Genomic DNA, 21,063 nt, shown 5'->3' with positions numbered 1-21,063 from the left:
TTTTTTTTCTTCCCAAATCTTCAGGAAAACTTTAAGAGGCAACAAATCCAACTTCTTTCAACTGAGAGGAAATAAAACTTTATCACAGCGAGGCTTTGAAAGCAACTAATGGTCAGAATTAGTTTTAAAGGTTAAATGTGTAATATTCAGCGCCACCAAGTGGTTGCATCTTAGATTTGTCTTTAGCGTCGTTCACTCCCCCCTCCTGAGCTGCCAGTGAACTACGGTGGCCTGGATACCTTGATCACCTTCTTCTTTGTTGCTTTATGTAAAGACGCTTGCAGTCAAGCTAATTACGAAACTCTCTGTCAGGCTGCTGGATTGTCCACACCAGGCTTCCTTAGAAATGCAAGATGGCAGCTAACCTGGCAGCAGAACCTTTGCTATTTGTATATTCTTATAAATAAGAAGCATTCCAAGGGTAGGAAACCACAATGACTTTAATGAGCTGCAATAATACACTTTTATTCATGTATTTATGGGCAGCATGTTTAGCTTTTAGCAAAATAGAAATCATACGAGCCAAATATTCCACAGTGGACCTTTAACCAGTGACTGGTGGGATGCAATGAACCTTTTACTATGTATTAAAAAGAAATTCCATGTTAAAGTTGCAAGTGTGCTTCCTGGTTGGTTCTCAGTGCCTCATTGGACAAAGTATACAATAATGCTTGAACTAAATCTTCACAGCTTGATAGTGTTTATTGAGTGGTGTTTTTGGCACGGTAGAATGTACCAGTCCACCACACCAGTAGACGAAGGACCGGAGACAAACCTCCAGATTGACGATACTGAATGGGCAGCAGAGCAGATGTTCAAAGAGCAGAGTCAGATGTGTGTGGAGGTCCAGATTTCCCAGCAGCTGCTGAGCAGCGTTTCAACGCTTTTAACAAAGAGCAAAAACACGCAACAAACGCAGATGCATTGCTTGCTCTAATGCAAATCTGACAACGTCAGCATTTTCACAGTAGATCTCTTTTTCAAATTTCAGAGCTTCCCCCCCCCCAAAAAAAAAGGAGAATTGAAGACTTCAATCGAGCCTCAGTGGGCTGAAGGAGCTGCAGGGGAACTCATGACGTCAGAGTCAAACTATTCAGAGCAAACCTTCACTGATGATTGGTTGGTATCTTCTGGGTGCTGGGTGGGTCATTCAGAGTGGGCGCTCTGGTAATAATACACTGCGTCACAAGCAGATATTAGATTTCACCAATGAAGCACCTTCACTTTGTTTAACCTGCTGAATCAGGCTGCTTTCAGATAGAAAGTGATAGAGAGGGGTAGGGTTTCCAGACCAGGTCGCTGCTGTGTAGGGCTCCAATCCATCCATCCATCCATCCATCCATCCATCCATCCATCCATCTTCAATCCCTGCTTCTTCCTGAGCTCTGGGTCACGGGGTTCTGATGGAGCCTCTCCCAGCTGTCACAGGGCCAAGGAATTGAACCCACAACCTCCTTTCTGTGAGGCGGCAGCACTGTGTCACCCAACATGCATTATAGTAAACCCAAGTGTAAAGAGTTGACAGTCAGTGTTGGTCTCTGTGTAGTGTTGATAAATGGAGGTGAGGCCTGAATCCCTACAAAGCTTTTGTCGCTTTGTCTACAAGTGTCGCACAAAGCCCAGGTCATGTGACATGTTGGAGACACTCTCGCTGCCTCACTCTCTCACTCCAGAGTGAGACCAGCCTTTCAGATGTGCATCGGTGTGGACAGAGTGTATCTGCCTCGGGCTGCAGGTCCTCGCTGTGTGTTTGTGTGTGTCAGGCTCGGTGACGTCTCAGTCTCCTCCGCTCAGCGGCTGCACCATCATCCCTGCCGTGCCGCTAGTGTGTCTGCACCATCATCCCTGCCGGCCCGCTAGTGTGTCTGCGTGGCACTTGGCGGGCTGGCAGGGTGACGCAGAGCGACTTATAGCAAACTGCGCCGCCTCCTCTTTTGTCAAAGTGTGCTTGGCAAACCGTAAAACAGACTTTCACCCCCAGGCCTGCAGGGGGAGTCTGTCAAAGAAAGCCGAGCAGTGAGTTCAGAGTGTGGTTGGACTCCATGTGTTGTGCTGAGCTCACAGTCCTGCTGATAGGACAAAGGGAGCAGGTGAGAACACCAGTGATTTATTGCCATAACTGGAATTATGCAGCAGAATTGAAATCATTTTGGATCTGAACTCGGTGTCGTGTCACAAAAAGAATTGAATAGGACAGTGAGACAATTACTGTGACATAAAGTAGTTCAATATTAGAACTAGAAAGAGGAAACATTGTTCATTTAAAAATAAATGAATCGTTATTGACAGAATATTATAATTTATTTCTGACTGACTTCAGATTTAAATCTGCAGATTTTGGGGTTCAAGTTTTCTGTTTGTTTATTTGTTTTTGTGGGGGGGAAATAATTGACACCTGAATCTGTTCAGTGGGACTCAACTGAAAACAAATGAACTGAAACATGTTTGTTCCAACAACATCCAATCAAAATTTTGCACATTGACTTTAGAGTAAATTTAGAAGAAGACATGCAGTGAACTGCAGTGTGTGTGTGTGTGTGTGTGTGTGTGTGTGTGTGTGATGCACCAGGCAGGAAGAGGCTGAGCGCTCTGGCTCACGGCCAGGCTGAGTGGAATAATTGATTGTCGATCGGCCCTCCACCTCCTCCTCCTCCTCCTCCTCCTCCTCCCCCTCCTCCCCCTCCTCCTCCACCACCTCCCCCCCCCTTCCTTCCCTGCCAGTGCAGTCCTATTTACTACATTACGGAAACACAAACTCATCTGGTCTCTATGTGTGTCAGTGCGTGTGTGTGTGTGTGTGTATGTGTGTGTGTCTGCTCTCCGTCTACAAATTGAATCCACAAAGCGATAATTATAACCGCAGTGAAATGCTTGTACTTCACATCACTGGAAGTGTTTATTAGGACAAGATGCCGATTCATGCAGACGCACAGATAATGAACTGGGGAGGTGAAAAGTGAATGGAGGAGGTTGTGTTGTTTTTTGTTGTTTGATATGAAAGATATCTGATTCACACATCAGATAGAACTGCAGATGAGCTACAACACAAGCGGCTGAATATTTTTTACGAGTCATCAAAGAGAAAAAATTTAACAAGCATTCTGGACAGCAAACAACATGGAAATGCAGATTTATGGCTCAATGTTTTCTACCTCCATCCTCCTCAAGGTGGCGTCTCGAGATTTGGCCAGAATTACGGCTTGTGCGCTTCACACCATTCAGTGGAAACTCCTGCAAATTGCATTTGTGCTTTGTTGAAATTTTATAAATATGCCTTTTATTTTGTGAAACACTGTCATGGAAACGCAGCTGCGCTGACAGTTTGGAAGCAAGAGGTGAAAAAACAAGAACAACACTGAATTGCAGCCGTTTAAAGTCATTTCCACAATATACGGCTCAATCACTGTAATTCACTGTACACACACACACACACACACACACACACACTCTCTCTCTCTGTCTCTTGGTTAAGAGATCAGCATCCTCACGGTGTTCTCATTTATTTGTTTTGCTGTTGAGCTTTGTTGAGTAGTCGGTGCCACTTCCTGCACAGCAGCTCAGCAGCAGCGCAGATCTGCTGCTGGGGCACAATTTCTCCTGTGATAGCATGTTGGAATATGTCCACTCAGCAAGCTGCGTGTCAGAGTGTGTGTGTGTGTGTGTGTCTGTGTGTATGTGTGTGTGCGTGCGTGCATGTAAAGCGAGCGTGTGTCTGTGTGCATCTGTGCTTGCGTGTAAAGTGTGTGAGTGTATGCGTGTGTGTGCAAGCATGCGTCCAGGTAAAGCATGTGTGTGTGTGTGTGTGTATCTGTGTCTTTGCGTGCATGTAAAGCGAGCGTGTGTGTGTGTAAGGTGTGTGAGTGTGTGTGCGTGTGTGCGTGTGTGTGTATGCAAGCATGTGTCCATGTAAAGCGCGTGTGTGTGTGTGTGTGTGTGTGTGTGTGTGTGTCTTTGCGTGCATGTAAAGCGAGCGTGCGTCTGTGTGCATCTGTGTGTGCGTGTAAGTCAATCTGTGTGTGTGTGTGTGTGTGTGCGCCACCGCTACCAAATTGCTTTCCAGGTGGCATCAGGTAGGAGACAAACGTGTGGTGTAACACACACACACACACACACACACACACATACACACCCAGCAGGGGTAGTGGGGGGGTAGTGAGGGGGTTGGGGGGGGCTCGTGGGTCAGTGACTCCATCACCACATCAGGTTTAATAATTATTAAGACCCTGTGAGCGCTAAAAGCGTGCGGGTGATTTATCAAAAGTGTCGATGAGATTTTGCACAGCGTGACAGATTTTTTGACGCTGGATTTCTCAGGGGAGAGTTTTTCACATATTTAATTTTTTTTTTTTTTTTTTTTTACCTTGAGCAACTGGAACGACAGAGCTCAACGTGAGCTTTGCGTTCCAGTATCAGAGGCAGAGTTGCATGCTGGGAGACGCTTTGATCTTTTCAGGTTTTCCAGAGTGAAGAATCTCATCCAGCCTGCAAGGCATGGAGAGCATCGAGGTGCATGGTTGAAGTGGCTGGCATGGTTAACAGTGATGGGAATATTATGGGCTGTTCTCGCTGGCTGTGTTTCCATTGAGCTCTCTGAACTGAACAGAACCTTAACACGGCCATACGACCTGCTGATGGAAGCAGCTCAGCCTGGAAAAACCTCTCAAATACGACTGAGAGGTGTTGACGCCCTCATCAGGAGGTTTTCCCACACCTGTCCTTCCTTCCCATGGCAGTGTTTTTTTTTTTTTTTTTCAAAATAAAAGCCATATTTCTAAATATTTCCACAAAGTATCATTGTGATTTGCAGGTGCTTCCATTGCACGGTGTGAAGACCATCGGCCGTCACTCTGGTCTAATCTGGTCCAGGCTCTTCTCCCTCACTTCCTGTCTACTTCCAGGTGTGAATGTGCATCAGTGTTGTGTTGCTGTCGGGGATGTTGCTCTGCTCTGCTTCACACCACCTGGCCTCCTCGTGTGTCACCTGTGTGTCTGACCTGATTACTGATGGTGCTCACCTGCTTCCATCGCCTCCATGTGGCTTCAAGAGGCTGCGTCTCCCTTCACTCGTGTGGACTCACCTGCTTCTTCTTGATCTTGACTGCTTTCCACACTGCAGATCCACACTGCAGATCCACACTGAATAAATCAAATGCATCTGCAAGATCTGTGGATTAAAGTGGCGAAAGAAAAAAAAAAACTAAATATGTGATGTTCTATATATTTTCTATGGAGGGTGGCTGTTCTAGATCATCTAAAATATAAAACTGGTTTGAATGATTTCACACTTTTTTTGTTTCATAAATTTTCCAGATGTGTTCATTCATAGTTTGGATGCTTTGAGTGACAACCTGCAGTGTCAATAGTCGTGAAAATGAAAGAAAAAGCATTCAAACTGTTGACTGCTGGTGGATATTTATTAAGAGAAATAAGGCAATGAAAAAGTAAAGGGATGCCAGATCAGGAGAGCAGGTCTCAAAAGGGTCATAAAGAAAATTCCTTTAAAAAAAAAAAAAAAGATTTCAGTTTGTCTGTTTTCTTCTTATTTTTCTTCCAAGCAGGGAAACAACAGGTGGAGGTGGAGTCAGTTCATGGAGGAGGTGGACCGCTGTACTGCGCAGTGTGTGTATGTGTGAGAGAGAGAGAGAGAGAGAGAGAGAGAGAGAGAGAGAGAGAGAGAGAGAGAGAGAGAGAGGCTCTACTGTAGGTAAGCTGAGCCGAAGAGACGCTGACTGTGTTGAATCTCAGCAGCAGCTCCAGACGCCACAGCCTCTCTTTCTTCCTCTCCCTCCCTCCACTCCTCCTCCTCCATCCCTCCATCCTTTCACCTCCTCACTCACTCACTCACTCACTCACTCCAGTCTCTCTCTCCTGTGGATGGACTCTGCTTTATACAGCGATCCGCCGCCAGTGTGGTGCTGGTGGTGGTGCTGGTCCCTCTGTCCCAGGCTCGGTCCGGCTCGGCCCGGCCCGGCCCGGCTCCTTCACATCACTGCCAGCAGTGTTTCCTCCACTGAGTCAGCGGAAACCAGGAAGGAGGAGAAGGGGAGCGTGATGGAGAGATCAGAGGAGAGGAGCTGCCTCTCTTTTTTTTTTTTTTTGCAAAATGAAAGCGATATTTCTCAAATTTCGACAATTGAGATTTGCAGATTTTTTTTTTGGGGGGGGGGGTTGTTTGTTTTTGTGGGGAAAAATAAATGACACCTACATATTTTCAGTGTGACTCAGTCAGAGGAGAAATGAAACATCGCCAGGCAAAATGAGAGAAGAGTTTCAACATCTGAAGTGAAATTTTGAATGAAAATTCGACAATTTTTTTTCTATTTGATTACTCGTAAAAAAAAAAAAAAAAAAAAAAGAAAAGAAAAGAAAATAAAATAAATATTCCGTCTCCTCCTCCGTCCAATCATAACGCGCCATTTTCACTGGTCAGTCAACTGGTCACGTGACCTCACTTGTTGTTCCTATTATTTTAAAAGTAGACGTCGACACGCGCAGCTTTCTGAGTTTACAAAAAAACAAAACTACTGGATGCCCTTGAACTCATCATCGCAGCGGCGCGTCCTCACTCACACCGCAGCTCAGCTTTGAAATATGCAGCAAGATCACAAAAATCACTGTGATTTTATACAACTTTAATGAGCCGCGAGTCCCCCAAACACACACACACACACACACACACACACACACACACACACACACACACACACACACACACGCTCCGAGGGTTCCAATGCGTTCTATGTGTTTGAAGTGAGCCCCCAGCAGCAGCGAGGAGGAGGTGAAGGAGGAGGAGGATGAAGAGTGAAAGCTGCTCTCCAGGTTCTCCTGCAGTCTCCTCACTCACTGTCACATCAGGCGCTGAGAGTCGCAGAGGCCCGATGACCGCGACAGTGAATGGATGAGTGGATGAGTGAATGAAAATCACTCGGTGTTGTCTTCACAAACGCATCGTGCAAAATGTTGGTCGGATCAGTAATGAAAGAGACGAAGGTGCGAGTTGGGGGGGGAATAATGTAAGCGTCAATAAAATGATTAGTTGAAAATTTCGTTAATATTTCAAATAATAATGTATAATTAGAATAATGATAATAATTATTATTATTAGCGTTACACTTTTCGGAGCTGTTGTATGGTGATAGAATATTTCACACATTCTTTAAAAGCAAATAGTTTAACATTTCGTTAATATTTCTAATAAGAATAAGAATAAGAATAATAAGAATAAGAATAATAAGAATAAGAATAATAACAATTATTATTATCATTATTATTATTATTATTATTATTATTATTATTATTATTATTATTATTATTATTATGAAGAGCAACATCCCTAATTGAAAGGATTTGTCGACCGTGTTTGCAGCACCATTATCTCCAGTTAATTTAGGTTTAAAGTCCCTGAAATTTAAATATTTTTGTTCCTGCGCAAAATGCCATTATTTTAACACTTTACTGGTATTTTTTATTTTTTAAATTGAATTGCGGCTTTAAAGATTTGAAGCCCTTTGCTGTAATTTTTTTTTTTTTTTTTTTTTTTGCAGTGAACAGCTTCTGCTGTTTGAGGCCTTTTCCTTGCCGTCGCTTCGCTTTTTTGCCGCTGCGGGACGAAATCAGCTCGGACTAAAAATAAGCAGCGTTGTGCCTTCAGAATGTCTGAAGCCTTGCAGGCCCGCATGAAGCCTTGAATAATTCAGAGAGGAAGTCGGGTCTTTGCGCAGGCTTTATGTTTTTCTACCATATTTCATTTTTTTTTTTTTTAAAGATGAAGAAGAAGAAGAAAATAAAAGTCTTTCCATCTGGGACAGAAGCTTTTTATTAAACATTATGAAAACAAAGATTGAACAAGGTTCCACTTTTTTCACTGGTTGACACGTTAGGACACGTTCATCGAATAAATAAAGAAATCATATGTACACATGTACAATAACAGCGCTGTGCAGAAGTCCGTCGTTTGTAAATCATAATTATAATAATTTTAAAAAATCCATTATTTTTTTGTCCAATTTAAAAAACCCAATTCTTGACTGACAGGCTCGACCTGCTGCTGCACGAGAGATGATTTAAAAAAAAAAAAAAAAAATGAAAACCACAAAAGTTTTTAGAAAATAAAACAATTAAGAAGAACTCGTCGGTGACATTTTGACTGCAGTAAATTTGCAGTTTCTTTCTTTTTGCAAGAGGGAAGAAAATTTGGGGGGAATTATTGAAGAATTTAAAAGAAATTCACATTTTCTTTCTTTCTTTCTTTCTCCCCCTCTTTTTGACGTCAGTGTATCTGCAGGCTGGCCGCCGTCCAACAGGTGGGGCCTCAGCCTCGGACACCGCTGCGCAATACTGCACAGATGTCTCGACACACAGCGGACCTGAAGAGCGGCGAGGTCCAGAAAGCAGAAAGCAGGCTGAGAAAAACACGCACGCCCTTCTTCTCTTTCCCTCATCTTCACTTTTTAAAGACACCGAACTGCAGAGAGAGAGAGAGAGAGAGCGAGAGAGAGAGAGAGAGAGAGAGAGAGAACCCGAATGGCCACGGAGGATGTTTTTTTTTCCACCAACACAATGATGTTATAAAAATAAAAATAAAAACTGTAAAACTGAAATGAAAACAGTGAATTTTCTTTTGACTCGTCGTCGGTTTGGTGCATAGAGTTTCTAGCAGCGGGCGGATGCAGTCCTTGTCCATCAAATGACTGAAGCTCATCACTTTCTTTCTTTTTTTTTTTTTTTCTTTTTTTTTTTTTTTTTACATTTGAACGCAACAACAAACAAACAAACAAAAATAAAAATAAAAATAAGAGGTCCTTGATTGGGGTCGCCGGCCCGGGGTTGAGCCTCTCTTCAGTTTGCATGTTGCAGAGGCTCTTTGATATTATACACTAGAAGGTCAGCAGGAAAAGAGGAGGCTATTAGCATATATAGACGAGTCTTTGCATGCTGTCACATACAAACATTTTGTATTAAGACGTTTCGAATATAATCCGAGCAACCGAACGCGTTTTTAAAAAGATAAAAGAGTGAAAGCGGGAGAGAGTTTGCCGCTCCTTCTCTTGTTACCGCGACACGTTATGTACAGAGTGAAATAAATAGGGTCTAAAGTCTGGCTCAGTTAATCTCTCGAGTTTCTGTCCTCGCGTGGTTTTTCTCCACTCCTCCTCCTCCTCCTCCTCCTCCTCTTTTCTGTCCTTTTACTAAAATCATACAAAAAACAAAACAAAACAAAACCGGAAGTGATTGAAAATGTGTCGATGCATTCCGGGGTTGTATTTCGATCTTTCTGCGGAGCAGCAGGATTGTTGCAGCTGATTGGAGGAGGAGGAGGAGGACGAGGAGGAGGAGGAGGAGAACCATGCTGTCCATACAGGTGGGAGGAAGATGGCAGGAGAGTTACCATACATGTCCTGCATGCAGGGTTGATGAAGAGGATGATGAAGAAGAGGGGAAACTATATACTTGCAACTGGTGGAGAGGGGGGGGGGGGGGGGGGGGGGAGTCGCCTCCTCTCCTCTCACTCCTCCTGCTTTCTCTCCTCTGTCCTCAAGGGTGAAAACCTCCTCCGCCTACAGTTAAGACAAAGTGTCGGGATTAAGTCCAGTCCAGTCCAGTCCAGTCCAGTTTCAGGACCCGGGCCAAGTGGTTCCGATCCGATCCAACGGAACCGGTCGGACAAAGAGTTTTTTTTTTCTCCTCTCAGCCGTCAAAAAAATAGTTTTAAGACTCAAAATGCTGCAAACTGATGATTGTTGTTGTGGTGTTAAAAAGTCCATCCATCCATCATCCATCCATCATCCATCCATCATCCATCCATCATCCATCCATCCATCCATCCATCATCCATCCATCATCCATCCATCCAGTTTATTAGAACTACTAGAGACCAAAAACCATTCTCACTCTCACACACACACACGCACACACACACACACACACACACACACACACACACACACACACACACACACACACACACACACTTACGGTCAGCCTACAGTCTCTGCTGCACCTGTGTTTACAGTCAGTCAAAAGGAAACAGAACCCAGTAAACAGAACCACCAGCTGAAGAGGAATTCTCTGCTGCTGCTGCTGCAGCTCCCAGTCTCTCACAGGAAGAAGTCTCCTCCTCCACCTCCTCCTCCACCCTGCTGCTGCTGCTGCTGCTGCTGCTGCTGCTGCTTCCCGCCCAGATCCCTGGCCGCCGCCGCCGCCGCGCTGTACGTGCGGCTGGCCAGCTTCTCGTACTTCTCCTTGTAGAGGTCCCGCTCCTTGGCCAGGCGCACCACGTCCTGCTTGAGCTGCTCCACCTGGCTCTGCAGCGTGCACTTCTCCGTCTCCAGCATGTGCCGCTGCTGCACGCGCTTGAAGCGGCAGGACTGCGCGTAGCCGCGGTTCTTGAGCGTGCGGCGCTTCTGCTTGAGGCGGATGACCTCCTCCTTGCTGAAGCCGCGCAGCTGGCGGTTGAGCTCGCGCACCGTCATGCTCACCAGCTGCTCGTCGGAGAAGCGCTCCTCCAGCCGGCCGTGCAGGTGGTGGTGGTGGTGGTGGTGGGCCTGGTGGTGGTGGTGGTGGTTGTGGTGGTGGTTGGCCGAGGCGGCGCTCAAGTCCTCGCCCATGTACTGCTGCCCGCCGCGGAAGTTCTCGTAGGCCTGGTGGTGGTGGTGGTGGTGGTGGGCGTTGCCGATCAGGGCCTCCACCGCGTCCTCTGGCGTCAGGTTGAGGGCCTCGGGGTTGAGGTGGTGCTGGTAGCTGGGGATCCAGTACAGCTCCTCCAGCTGCCCTTTGCCCATGTGGTTGCCGCCGCCGCCTCCGCCGCCGCCGCTGCCGCTGCTGCTGCTGCTGCTGTTGTTGTTGCCTCCTCCCACGCCTCCTCCTCCTCCGCCTCCGCCTCCTCCTCCTCCGCCTCCGCCGACTCCTCCCAGACCCTGGCCGGGCTGAGCGCCCGGGCTGGGGGCGCAGAAGCTGGGCGAGGAGGGCACTGAGGAGCAGGGCGTGCTGATGGGCGTGGAGGAGAGCGAGCCGGACGGCAGGCGGTGGCAGTAGCGCTCGGCCTCCGGCGGCTCCTTCTTCACCTCGAACTTCATCAGGTCGAAGTCGTTGACGTAGTCGAGGGCCAGCGGGCTGCTGGGCAGCTCGGCGCTCATGGCCAACTCCGAGGCCATGTCAGCAGTCCATGCGACGACTGGCGCCCTCACAGCCAAACCGACGGCGGGCGGGACCCCCCCCTCCTCCTCCTCCTCCGCGGATACACACACGTGTGTGTGTGATGAATTAATTCAGCTGGATTATTAAAACTCTTCTGTTGGCGTCTATTGCCGCATTTTTGTTTCCACCTGCGCGTCCTTGTTTGTTCACATTAAAATTATAAGACAAAAAAAAAAAAAAATACTAACTGTCACAAGGTGTGTGTGCCAGTGTGTGTGTGTGTGTGTGTGTGTGTGTGGAGTAGACGCAGCTGTGTGACCGCTAGAAAAGCTTCTATGGCCGCACAAGCGCTTAAAAAAAATGCGCAAAGATGCGAATCAGTAAATATGAAGAGATTTAAAAAAAAAAAGAGAGAGAGATGGACGCGCACGCGCGCACACACGGTGTGTGTGCGTGTGTGTGTGTGTGGGGGGGGCGGCTTGCAGAAACTTTCACTCTCTTCTCACCCCCCCTCAACGCGACTGTCTATATATACACGCGCAGCTCGAGACGCGCGTAAATGAAGTTGCGCCACCTGCCAGCTCGCCTCTTCTCCGCGCGCGCCTCGTTGTTGACAACTTATCCCAGGTCAGAACGGCACGGCTTTAATACCAGGAGGAGCCCCCCGCTGGTGGGGGGTGGGGGGTGTAGGTGGGGGCAGAGGGAGGGGAGGGAGGGGGGGGAGGCAGCAGCGGCTGCTGAAACCGGAGCGCCGGTGAATTTGGAGCTCCTGCTGCTGTCCTCGTCTCACCTCTCAGGGGGGACTCTGCCCGTGCGCGCGTGCGGGTGCGCGTGCCTGTCCCGGAGAGACGGATGGATAGATAAAAAGATGGATGGATGGATGGATGGATGGAGCGTCAGTGAGCAGCTCGTCCCGGCATCCTGCTCCTCGTGTCCTCTTCCTCCTCCTCCTCCTCCTCCTCCTCTTCTTCACAAAGTCTGCAGCATGGCCCCGAGTTGGTCAAAGTTGTCGCAGCGCGTGTGCAAAGCCTGCGCCAATAACTGCAGTAGTTGGAGTAGCGGTGATGAAGAAGAGGATGATGATGGCAGTAATAGCAATAATACTGCTACTGATTAAAAAAAAAAAAAAAAAAAAAGTCTTCAGGAATCCACGCTGGAATGGTACGTGAAAAAAAAAGAAAAAAAAAAAGTTTTTTGGTTCTCAAGTTCTCACGCAGATGATTCGGTTCGGTTCGGTTCGGAGCTCCTGCTGACTGGGCAGGCAGGAGGTGTTTGCTTGGTCCACTGCTGCTCTCCCTCTCTCTCCACCTGGTCCGAGCTGCTGCTGCCTGACTCCGGCTTGGCTTGACGCTGGTTGAGGCGGGCGGTGCTAAACTCATAAACTCCACCTGCCTGCTTGTGTCTTCCCTCTTGGTGCACCTCCTCCTCCTCCTCTTCCTCCTGCTGCCTGCTACTGCTGCTGCTGCTGCACCTCCTGCTGCTCCTCCACTGCCAGACCACGCTGTGTCACTGAGCTGCTGGGAGGCTGCGGCCTCTTATAGTCACGCCAGCTTTGCCCTCCTCCTCCTCCCCCCCTCCTCCCCTCCCCCTCCTCCCCGACCCTCCCACAGCCGAGGTGCGACGGGCCAATGGGAGGAGACCCGACCGCCGAGGCCGAGCGGAGCCGAGCGGAGCCGAAGGGAGCCGAAGGGAGCCGGGCTCTCTGGCGGTGGGGGAGGGGAGGGGAACAGGTGCAGGCGGCGGATCCCCCCCTCTAGCGTCCGAGCAGGTGCTACTGCACGGCCCGGCACGGCACGGCACGGCAGGGGTAAGGCGAGAGGCTCTTGTGTCGCGAGGAGCAGAAAAACTCAGTTTACTTGGAACCGTGTTGAAAGTTCAGCTTCCTGCTGCTGCTTCGGTTGTGCAACGAGTCGCGCGTCGAGTTTCAAGGTTGCAGTGGAAAATTCATTTTATTTATTATGAGTAGAATAAATAGAATGCATAGAAAACCCAGTGCAGGGCACTGCGTCTGCACCCTCTTCCTCAATCATCTCATCCTCTCATCCTTTGCTGGATGGCTTCCTCCAGAAGATCTCCAGCACTGCTCAGTGGGACCAGGGACCCCCCTGCCTGCCTGCCTGCCTGCCTGCCTGCTCGCACTAATCTCTGTAATTAATTCATTAGAAGAGAGTTGCGCAGACGGTGACGTGGATTAGTGGTGTTTTGCTCTCCAGGTCACTGAAAGCAATTTAAAAAAAAATCCAATCAGGTGGACAGCCTGTGGTAGATCTGCTCACCTTGTTAGGTGCTGTTGAAAGACAAACGTTCTAAAAAGACATGAAAGACTTTTTCCCAATTTTTTTTCTTTATTATCATGATATTCATTGATATTGAGCCACGACGCCAGATAATTGTCGGATGAGCTGAATGTGTCGCAAATTTCAACATTTTGTTTATTTTTAAATTGAACATTGACTGCGTGCCTCCCACTGCCTTTCATCATTTCTGCAGTATTCTAAAACTAGCAGTGCAGTACTGGAGGTCGGTCCTGGTCTCAGAACACTCTTTAAGGGTATCGGGATTTTTTTTGATCCAGACCAGTGGAGGCTCAGCCAATAACACTGTAATAACACGATAATAACAGAAAAGAATCCAGCTGCTGCCGTTTTAGGCTCTGTTGGTGACACCCAGAGTGACACCCTGCCCCGTTATTCCCAGTTCATTTATCTTTTAATTTTATGAAGCAAAGTTGTTTTTTTTAATGGTTCAAAATAGTTGGCAAAGCAGCAAAATGGTAAAGAAAATTATTCTAGACACTTCATTCGTCAGCGCTGCTGCCTCACAACAAGACGGTCGTCGGTTCGATTGCGGGCCTGGGACCTTTCTGCGTGGAGTTTGCATGTTCTCCCTGTGTCTGCTGGCTTCTCTCCAGGTTCTCTGGTGACTTGTCCAGGGTGTCACCCTGCCTTCACCCAGTGACCAGCTGGGAGAGGCTCCAGCAGACCCCCCCCCCCCCCCCCCCCGGGGGGCCCTGAGCTCAGGAAGGAGCGGGTATGGAAGACCAATGAATGAATGAGTGAATCATACCAGAGAAGCTAAGTCCCGACACGGAGAAAGAAAAAAAACAACACTGCGTCTCATTAGCTTTATTAAAAACAACTTATTGTCCCGCCTTCACTCAAAGGGAAGCCCCCAACCCTCCACCCCCCCCCCCCCCCACCTTTCTGACATCACAAATTACCCCAAATCTATCAATAGTGATTGATTGGAGCGCAGCCCCGCCGTCCGCCGCTGCTCTACAGGGGTCTTTCCTTCACAATTAACCACAAATTGCATCCCGTCTCATCTCCCAGGATCGACGGACGGTTAAGTGCGCAGCTCAGGACACATTTGTCTTTTTTTTTTCCCTCCCGGAGGAGGTTGAGCGGGATGTCGATACGATGATCGGAGCAGGACGGCAAAGCCGGGGATACCGGGGGGGGTCGGGGAGGGGAGGAGGGAGGGAGGGAGGGGGAGGGGTGTCTATCATTGTGCACCATGCCCCTCCAGTGTGCGAGTGATGTATGTGTGGAACGTATTGGCTGTCTGAGGAGGTGAAGAGGAGAGAGAGGAAGTTTAGCCAGATATGGAAACTCTAATTAAGATCAATAGTTCAATTTTTTTTTTTTTTAGTAGAAGTGCCAGCGAGACGAAAGGAGAGAAATCATCCCATCATCGACACAGAGACTCAGAGACAGAAGAGGAGGTGGACTGTAGCTGCTTGACCGCGACCCCTGCAATTGTGATAAACCTGAATGTTGCCATGGCAAGGCCATGGGTCAGGAGCCAAAACGGGTTGTTTAAACATAAATGAACAATTTCAATCTACGGATTAAAGTTTGGACGACCAGATATGAGCACAGAAGCCCTGCCGCATCAGCCGAGCCACGTACGGGGACACAAACCCAGCCCCCCCCCCCCCCCCCCCCCGCCACCCAACCCCAAAATCTGCTGGCTCGATTGAAAATCTGAAAAATAGAGTAAGCGATGAAGAGGGCAGGAAATCATATCGAGGTATTTCAAAGTTGACTAAGTCATTATGGCGTCAGTCAGCGGCCAGCGGCAAACGGCCAGCGAAGCAGTCTGCATTGAAATGGAGCCGGCGTTAAGAAGATCCGCTGAAGTCCGTTCATTGTCAGAGACCGGGGGGGGGGGAGTTGCGAGGGGGGTAGTGTCCGTGGCCGGGGCGGGAGGGGAGGGGAGGGGCTTGAGACATCAAATTTTTATTGAAGTCAGGCTTTTCATTGTCCCTTTTGCATAGCGGGCCTCAGAGTGATTTAAGCGAAAAGTGGACATCAGCAAGGTGGCGGATCCACGGTGCTTCGAGACAAGACGTCCGGGGGGGGGTGGCGGAGGAGGAGCTGCCGCTGGAGGGGTAGGGGGGGTGGGGCTCAGGGTTATCTGAGGCCCGGAGAGAGGAGTGGGGGTGTCACTGCTAAGCCATAATGCTGCTTTTGGGGGGGGGGGGATCAGCTTGAATTGTGCAGAGACGCGGGAGACGCCTGTGAGGACGAGCGAACGGCGGAGCTTAGAGTTGAGAGCACTGAGAGGCTTCAGTCAGGGGGACGGACCACCGCGTCTATTCAGCCAGGAGTGTCGACGCTGACTTTTTCCTCTGAAACACACAAACACTGGACTGGTGGCAGGATTATTATCCCCCCCCCCCCCCCCCACGGCCAAAACAGTTTGTTGGATAACAGTGAAGCTCAGGCTGGAGGGGTTTCCACAGCCTGACCTTTGACCTTTGAAAGGTCCCGCAGTCGTCGGCTGCCGGGGGACTGAGGTTTGTTTCAGACCACTGGCCAATCACAAACAGGAACGGTTCACGGTAGCTTTATTGACAATACTACCATATGTGTATATACGCTACCAGTCAAAGGTTTGGACACATTCTTCTGATTGAATGTTTTTTGTTTTTTTTCATTGTCGCGACTACTGACAGTGTAGATTGTCACTCAAGGCATCCAAACTACGAATGAACACAAATGGAATATGTATTGAAAAAAAAAAGAAAAGTGAAATAACTGAAACAAGTTTTATATTCTAGATGATGTAGAATAGCCACCCTTCATATAAAATATATACAACAGTACATATTTAGGTATTTAAATGTTTCCACATATCTTGCTGATATATTTGCTGTCTTCGCTGTGTGTGTCTGCAGTGTAGAAAGTAGTCAAGATCAAGAAGAAACAGCTGTGTCCAAACTGTTGACTGCCGGTGTGTGAACACATATGCAGATGATGCACGTTACTACTCGGCGGCCCACGGTGTGAGGACACAGCATGCAGAGAACGAAAGAGTGGAACAGTGCTGAAAAAGTACGAAAGGATGTCAGTGTTTTGCAGTTAAGAAATTCCCCTTACAAATTGAGTATGTTTTGTTTTCTCCATAATATCCCAGGATAGATTGTTTCCTCCTTCCTATGAGCACCAAAACACAGCATCCATCTGCTGCTGCTCCGCTACCCCCCCTCTGACACGTTAGACCCCACTGTGACCCCACTAGTCAGCGCCCCCCCGTCCAGTCTATAGATTAAAATTGTTATAAATATTTTTTTAATAATCAAATAATCAATTCTGCTCCCAAAACATGAGCTTGGCATCAACCTGGGGTCAATGACCTTTTCCCCTTTCAGTGGTGGTGAGGGGCTTCCTCCCAGGTTACTGGTTGCATTATGTTCTTTTGCATTCGTATATAATAAACCAAATGCACACGTGAGGCTCAGAAGAAGAAAGTTGTTCACGAGCGGGATGAAGAATCACACTTGACCTCCTCTTTTGTCTCCCCCAGTCTTTTGTCGACGGATGATTTCTCTCCGTTCCTCGTCTCCTCGTCTCACTGGCACTTTTACTAAAAAATTGAAATATTGATCTTAATTAGAGTTTGCAGAGCTCAGCAGCTCACGTTGTGGGCTTGAGACAAGTGGCAGCAGACATCTGTCTAAGGCACTTACGTCTTGAGCGCCGGAGATGAGCAACGTGGGTGGGTGGGGGTGTGGCGGAGGGGGGGAATAAGGCAGTGGCAGAAGAGTGATGGCTCCCTGTCGTCGGCCTTTTCTCTGAAACATGTTGAGCTCTCCATCTTCACCCTCCACTCTCAATAGATGTGAGAGAAAATCGAGGTGTGGAGGAGCCCCCCCCCCACCACCACTACACGCACACACACTGCAGAAAGCTGCATCCAGCGTCTCACTGTGGGACTGGCTTCAAACTGCAGCTACTTAAACTGTTGACACGTTTGTGAATAATTGTTCATTTGGAATTCAGAAAAGGGCTGTATATATATGTGTATATATATATATATATGGATATACATGGATGGAAATATATATATTTCCATCCATATATATATAGTTTACTTGTAAAGTTTGTGAGGTTTCCTTGTCACCACACAAGTTACCAACTACAGCCAGCGTGGTTTATAGATGTAGTGTAGTGATAGTGCAGTGTTAGGGTTATAGTGTAGTGTGGTTATAGTGTAGTGTAGTGTAGTGTTAGGGTTATAGTGTAGTGTAGTGTGGTTATAACAGGGGCTGAATTTCTTTGCTCAATCTCAACTGTCAATCGTCATTAAATTTTGGCCAGATGAATGGTTTGTGTTCCATCAGAGGCAGACAAATACACGGAAATCAATTATTCGTCTATTTTTATTTAGCAAAATGTAAAATAAATTGGGACAAATTAAGAAAACTAAATTCTTCTTCTTGTCTCTTGATGTGCTTAAGGGACGTCATCCTGCTCAAACTCTCAGTTCTGAGGGAAGGAAGGAGCAGTGCAGTGCAGTACAGTGCAGTGCAGTGCAGTGCAGCGTGTGGGTGAATGTTGGTGGCTGCACTGAGGTCTCTACCAGAGGGCAGCTGTCCAGTCCAGCAGGTCCAGCAGGTCCAGCAGGTCCAGGCCTTCCAACATCATAGTGAGAAGCAACAACCCAGTAGCTTCTCTCTGTAGCACAGCTTCCTCCCCATTGGCTGACTGGGAACTCCAAATTGGCCATAGGTGTGTGTGTTTGTGTGTGTGTGTGTGTGTGTGTGTGTGCACATGCTTGTTTGTCCAGGGTGTAGCCCCGCCTCCCCTGCAGACAGCTGGGATTGGCTGCAGCACCCTGGTCCTAGTGAGCTCTGACTGACGGTCACCCAACAGCACCACCCCAGGAACACGCAACACAACGCACCTGTGGTGTCCAGACTTGAACACACCCTCCAACCCCAGCGCCAAGACTCCCTCTCTCCCCCCTCCTCCACTCTGTGAAAACCACTTCAACTTTGCGTAAGCCAGTGCATTTGTCTTCCTCGGGTTACACGCAGCGTCCCAGGGCTTAGTGTGGATGAGGTCACCGTCCGCTCATGTGTCCTGCCTCCAGCTCCACGGCCAAGGCTGAACTGCGAGCTTCTGTCGCCACCTTCCACATGAAAACGCTTCCGAACACGCAAGCTGAGGCGGTGCGACGACACCGCCGCTCCCCACAAACACCAGCGGCCATTCCGTTAGGACTGGAATTATGCAAAAAAAACATACCGTAATTTCCGGACTATAAGCCGCTACTTTTCCCCCATGCTTTGAAACCCTGTGGCTAATCTATGTTGTTTTTTTTGTTTTTCTTTACAGCTAACGGCCACTAGCGGACCTTCTCAATTTATGGATTTTTGGGTGGGCTCGTGAAAGAGTGAGACAGGCAGTTCGCGCGAACAACGAAAGCAAAAGTGGAAGCAAATACATAACGAGAGCAAGACGGTTTGTACAAAAGGAAGTTTTCATGCACAAACCCTCATTGTGGAAAACAAAGGAAGAATTGCATATGATGCAGCTGTTAAGTTCAAGGCAGTCGATCTGGCGAGATCGCTCGCGCTCTCGTCTGTATGTTCTCTTGTCTTGCTCTTGTTGTCGAGTTCTGGTCCGACTCCATACCAATTAACCGAGGTGACCAGTGGGACCCCGCAAACAGGATCCGCGGTGCGAGTCCAGAATCGCAGGCTCGCAGCCGCCGAACCGATCCGCTCCGCTGACCCGTTTCCTGACGAAACACCTGCGGCTTGTATATGAACACATTTGTTTTTTCCCCTAAATTTAGCCGCTGCGGCTTATATTCAGGTGCGCTTTATAGTCCGGAAATTACGGTAAATATGGCGAGAAAAACTGTGGATGGAAACAGCTGAGAGAGGAAGTGTAGCCAGATATTGAAAACACTAATTAAGATCAATATATATATATTTTTTTTTAGGAAAAGTGCCTGCGAGACGAAAGGAGGGAAATCATCCCATCATCGACGTAGAGTCAGAGACAGAAGAGAAGGTGGACTGTAGCTGCAATTTCGTTGCTCTTAGAATTGCGCAAAACCAGAATATCGCGATAAAAACCCTGGGAAAACCTCGCAAATACGGCCGAAAGGTTTTGACACTCTGATGAGGAGATTTTCCACAGGTATCCATGTAGAGGTATATTGACCTAATCTGTTGTCGACGGATGGTTTCTCTCCGTTCCTCGTCTCGCTGGCACTTTTACTAAAAGAAAATTGAAATATTGATCTGAATTGCAAATCGTAATTGTTGAGAAATATGGCTTTTGTTTTGCGATAAACTTGTCATGGAAACGCAGCTTCCTGGCTCTCAGTTTACTGACTTCAAGTGTGTTTGGAAAAACAGTCTGTGGAGCAAAAGTCAACTTGAGGAATAGTTTATTTCTAAAAAATACACAACCAGGTAGGAAAATCTGCAAACATACAAAAAAAAAAGAAAAAAAAAAGCAACTGATGCGTTCGAACATCTCAAAATAAAACTTGTGGCCCTGAGTGACGTCACGGAGGGAGAGAAGCAGCAGAGACATTCGTCAGCACGTCAGTCCTCCTTTACCTGCACAATGGGTGGAGCCTAAGCACTGATGAGGAACCAGCACCTCGGTGCAGAGGTTCCTGGTGGTGGTGTCACAGCCGAGGTTTGATCTGCAGCTTCTTCTCTGTCAGGGACAAAGCAGCAAAGGTGAAGGAAAAGTGTGAATAGAAGCATGAGATACGGAGCCGTGAGTTTTTAGTCAGGAAGGAAGAAGTCTCACAACTCAAGTCACCCTGCAACCTTTGGCCGCATTGTACTATTAGCATCTTGTTGACCAGCGACTTTGCACGTTCATTTTCAGAAGCAGTGTTGAACATCCGGGGTCTCCTTGCAGTTTGCTTTATTACATTGTATAGCTTCAGTTTTCTACTGTTTTTTTTGGTGCAGCAACAGTTTAGTTTCCCTATCTATCTATCTATCTATCTATCTATCTATCTATCTATCTATCTATCTATCTATCTATCTATCTATCTATCTATCTATCCATCCATCCATCCATCCATCCATCCATCCATCCATCCATCCATCCCAGTCAGTGTCAGTACACCAACTTCATCCTGTCAAGTGCAGTGTGGTCTTCCTCTGTCATTTGTAGACTGGTTCAGTTGCCGCTGGCAGTGGCAGCGGTCATAACTGCTAAACGCAGGAGTGAGTGAAGAATCACTGGTGAACTCTGTGCACACAAAGTCGTTGAGACAAACAAACAAACAAACAAACGACAGAAAATCCAAGCAGAACACCCAGGGCAACATCTCCTGAAACAATATTATGATATATAGTGGTGCCGTTGGTGTGTTGGCAAAGGGGAAGAGGTCAAGATGACCCGGGGTCAGGTCAAAGGTCATGCTTGTTTCCATGCAGAGGGAGCTAAATATGAACGGTTGAAAGAGAAGAAGGGAAGAGGAAGAGTGACAACAACATCCCAGGCAGGTTGGTCAGCTGCGCTGAAGTCTTCCTTTCTGGACATGTACTATGAAATGTGCTATGTGTGTGGGGGGTGGGGGGTGGGGCATACAATACTCATATAGCAAGAACGCCTAAAAGAAGCCGACAGGACGCGCAGGGACACAGCCAGCTGTTGT

The 21,063-nt window shown here is 47.7% G+C and overlaps 2 protein-coding genes across 2 annotated transcripts in view; both read right to left on the bottom strand.

Moving 5' to 3' along the window:
- Window positions 1-10,074: 10,074 nt before the first annotated feature.
- Window positions 10,075-11,202, bottom strand: mafaa (MAF bZIP transcription factor Aa). The gene has a single exon (XM_076045597.1). The coding sequence runs from the start codon at window positions 11,151-11,153 to the stop codon at window positions 10,098-10,100; it is 1,056 nt and encodes a 351-aa protein (XP_075901712.1). The 5' UTR covers window positions 11,154-11,202; the 3' UTR covers window positions 10,075-10,097.
- Window positions 11,203-19,810: 8,608 nt separating this feature from the next.
- Window positions 19,811-21,063, bottom strand: part of zc3h3 (zinc finger CCCH-type containing 3) — a 48,835-nt gene continuing 47,582 nt past the window's right edge. The window contains exon 12 of the mRNA XM_076045693.1: window positions 19,811-20,105. Coding sequence (XP_075901808.1) covers window positions 20,074-20,105 — 32 coding nt within the window. The 3' untranslated portion in view covers window positions 19,811-20,073. The remainder of the gene's footprint in view (window positions 20,106-21,063) is intronic.

This window comes from Nelusetta ayraudi, unplaced genomic scaffold (genome assembly GCF_046127955.1).
Source record: "Nelusetta ayraudi isolate G7.1 ecotype Tasmania unplaced genomic scaffold, CSIRO-AGI_Nayr_v1 ptg000084l, whole genome shotgun sequence".
NCBI lineage: Eukaryota > Metazoa > Chordata > Actinopteri > Tetraodontiformes > Monacanthidae > Nelusetta > Nelusetta ayraudi.
Note: the sequence above shows the minus strand (reverse complement) of the source record. Positions and strands in the feature narration are given on the sequence as shown.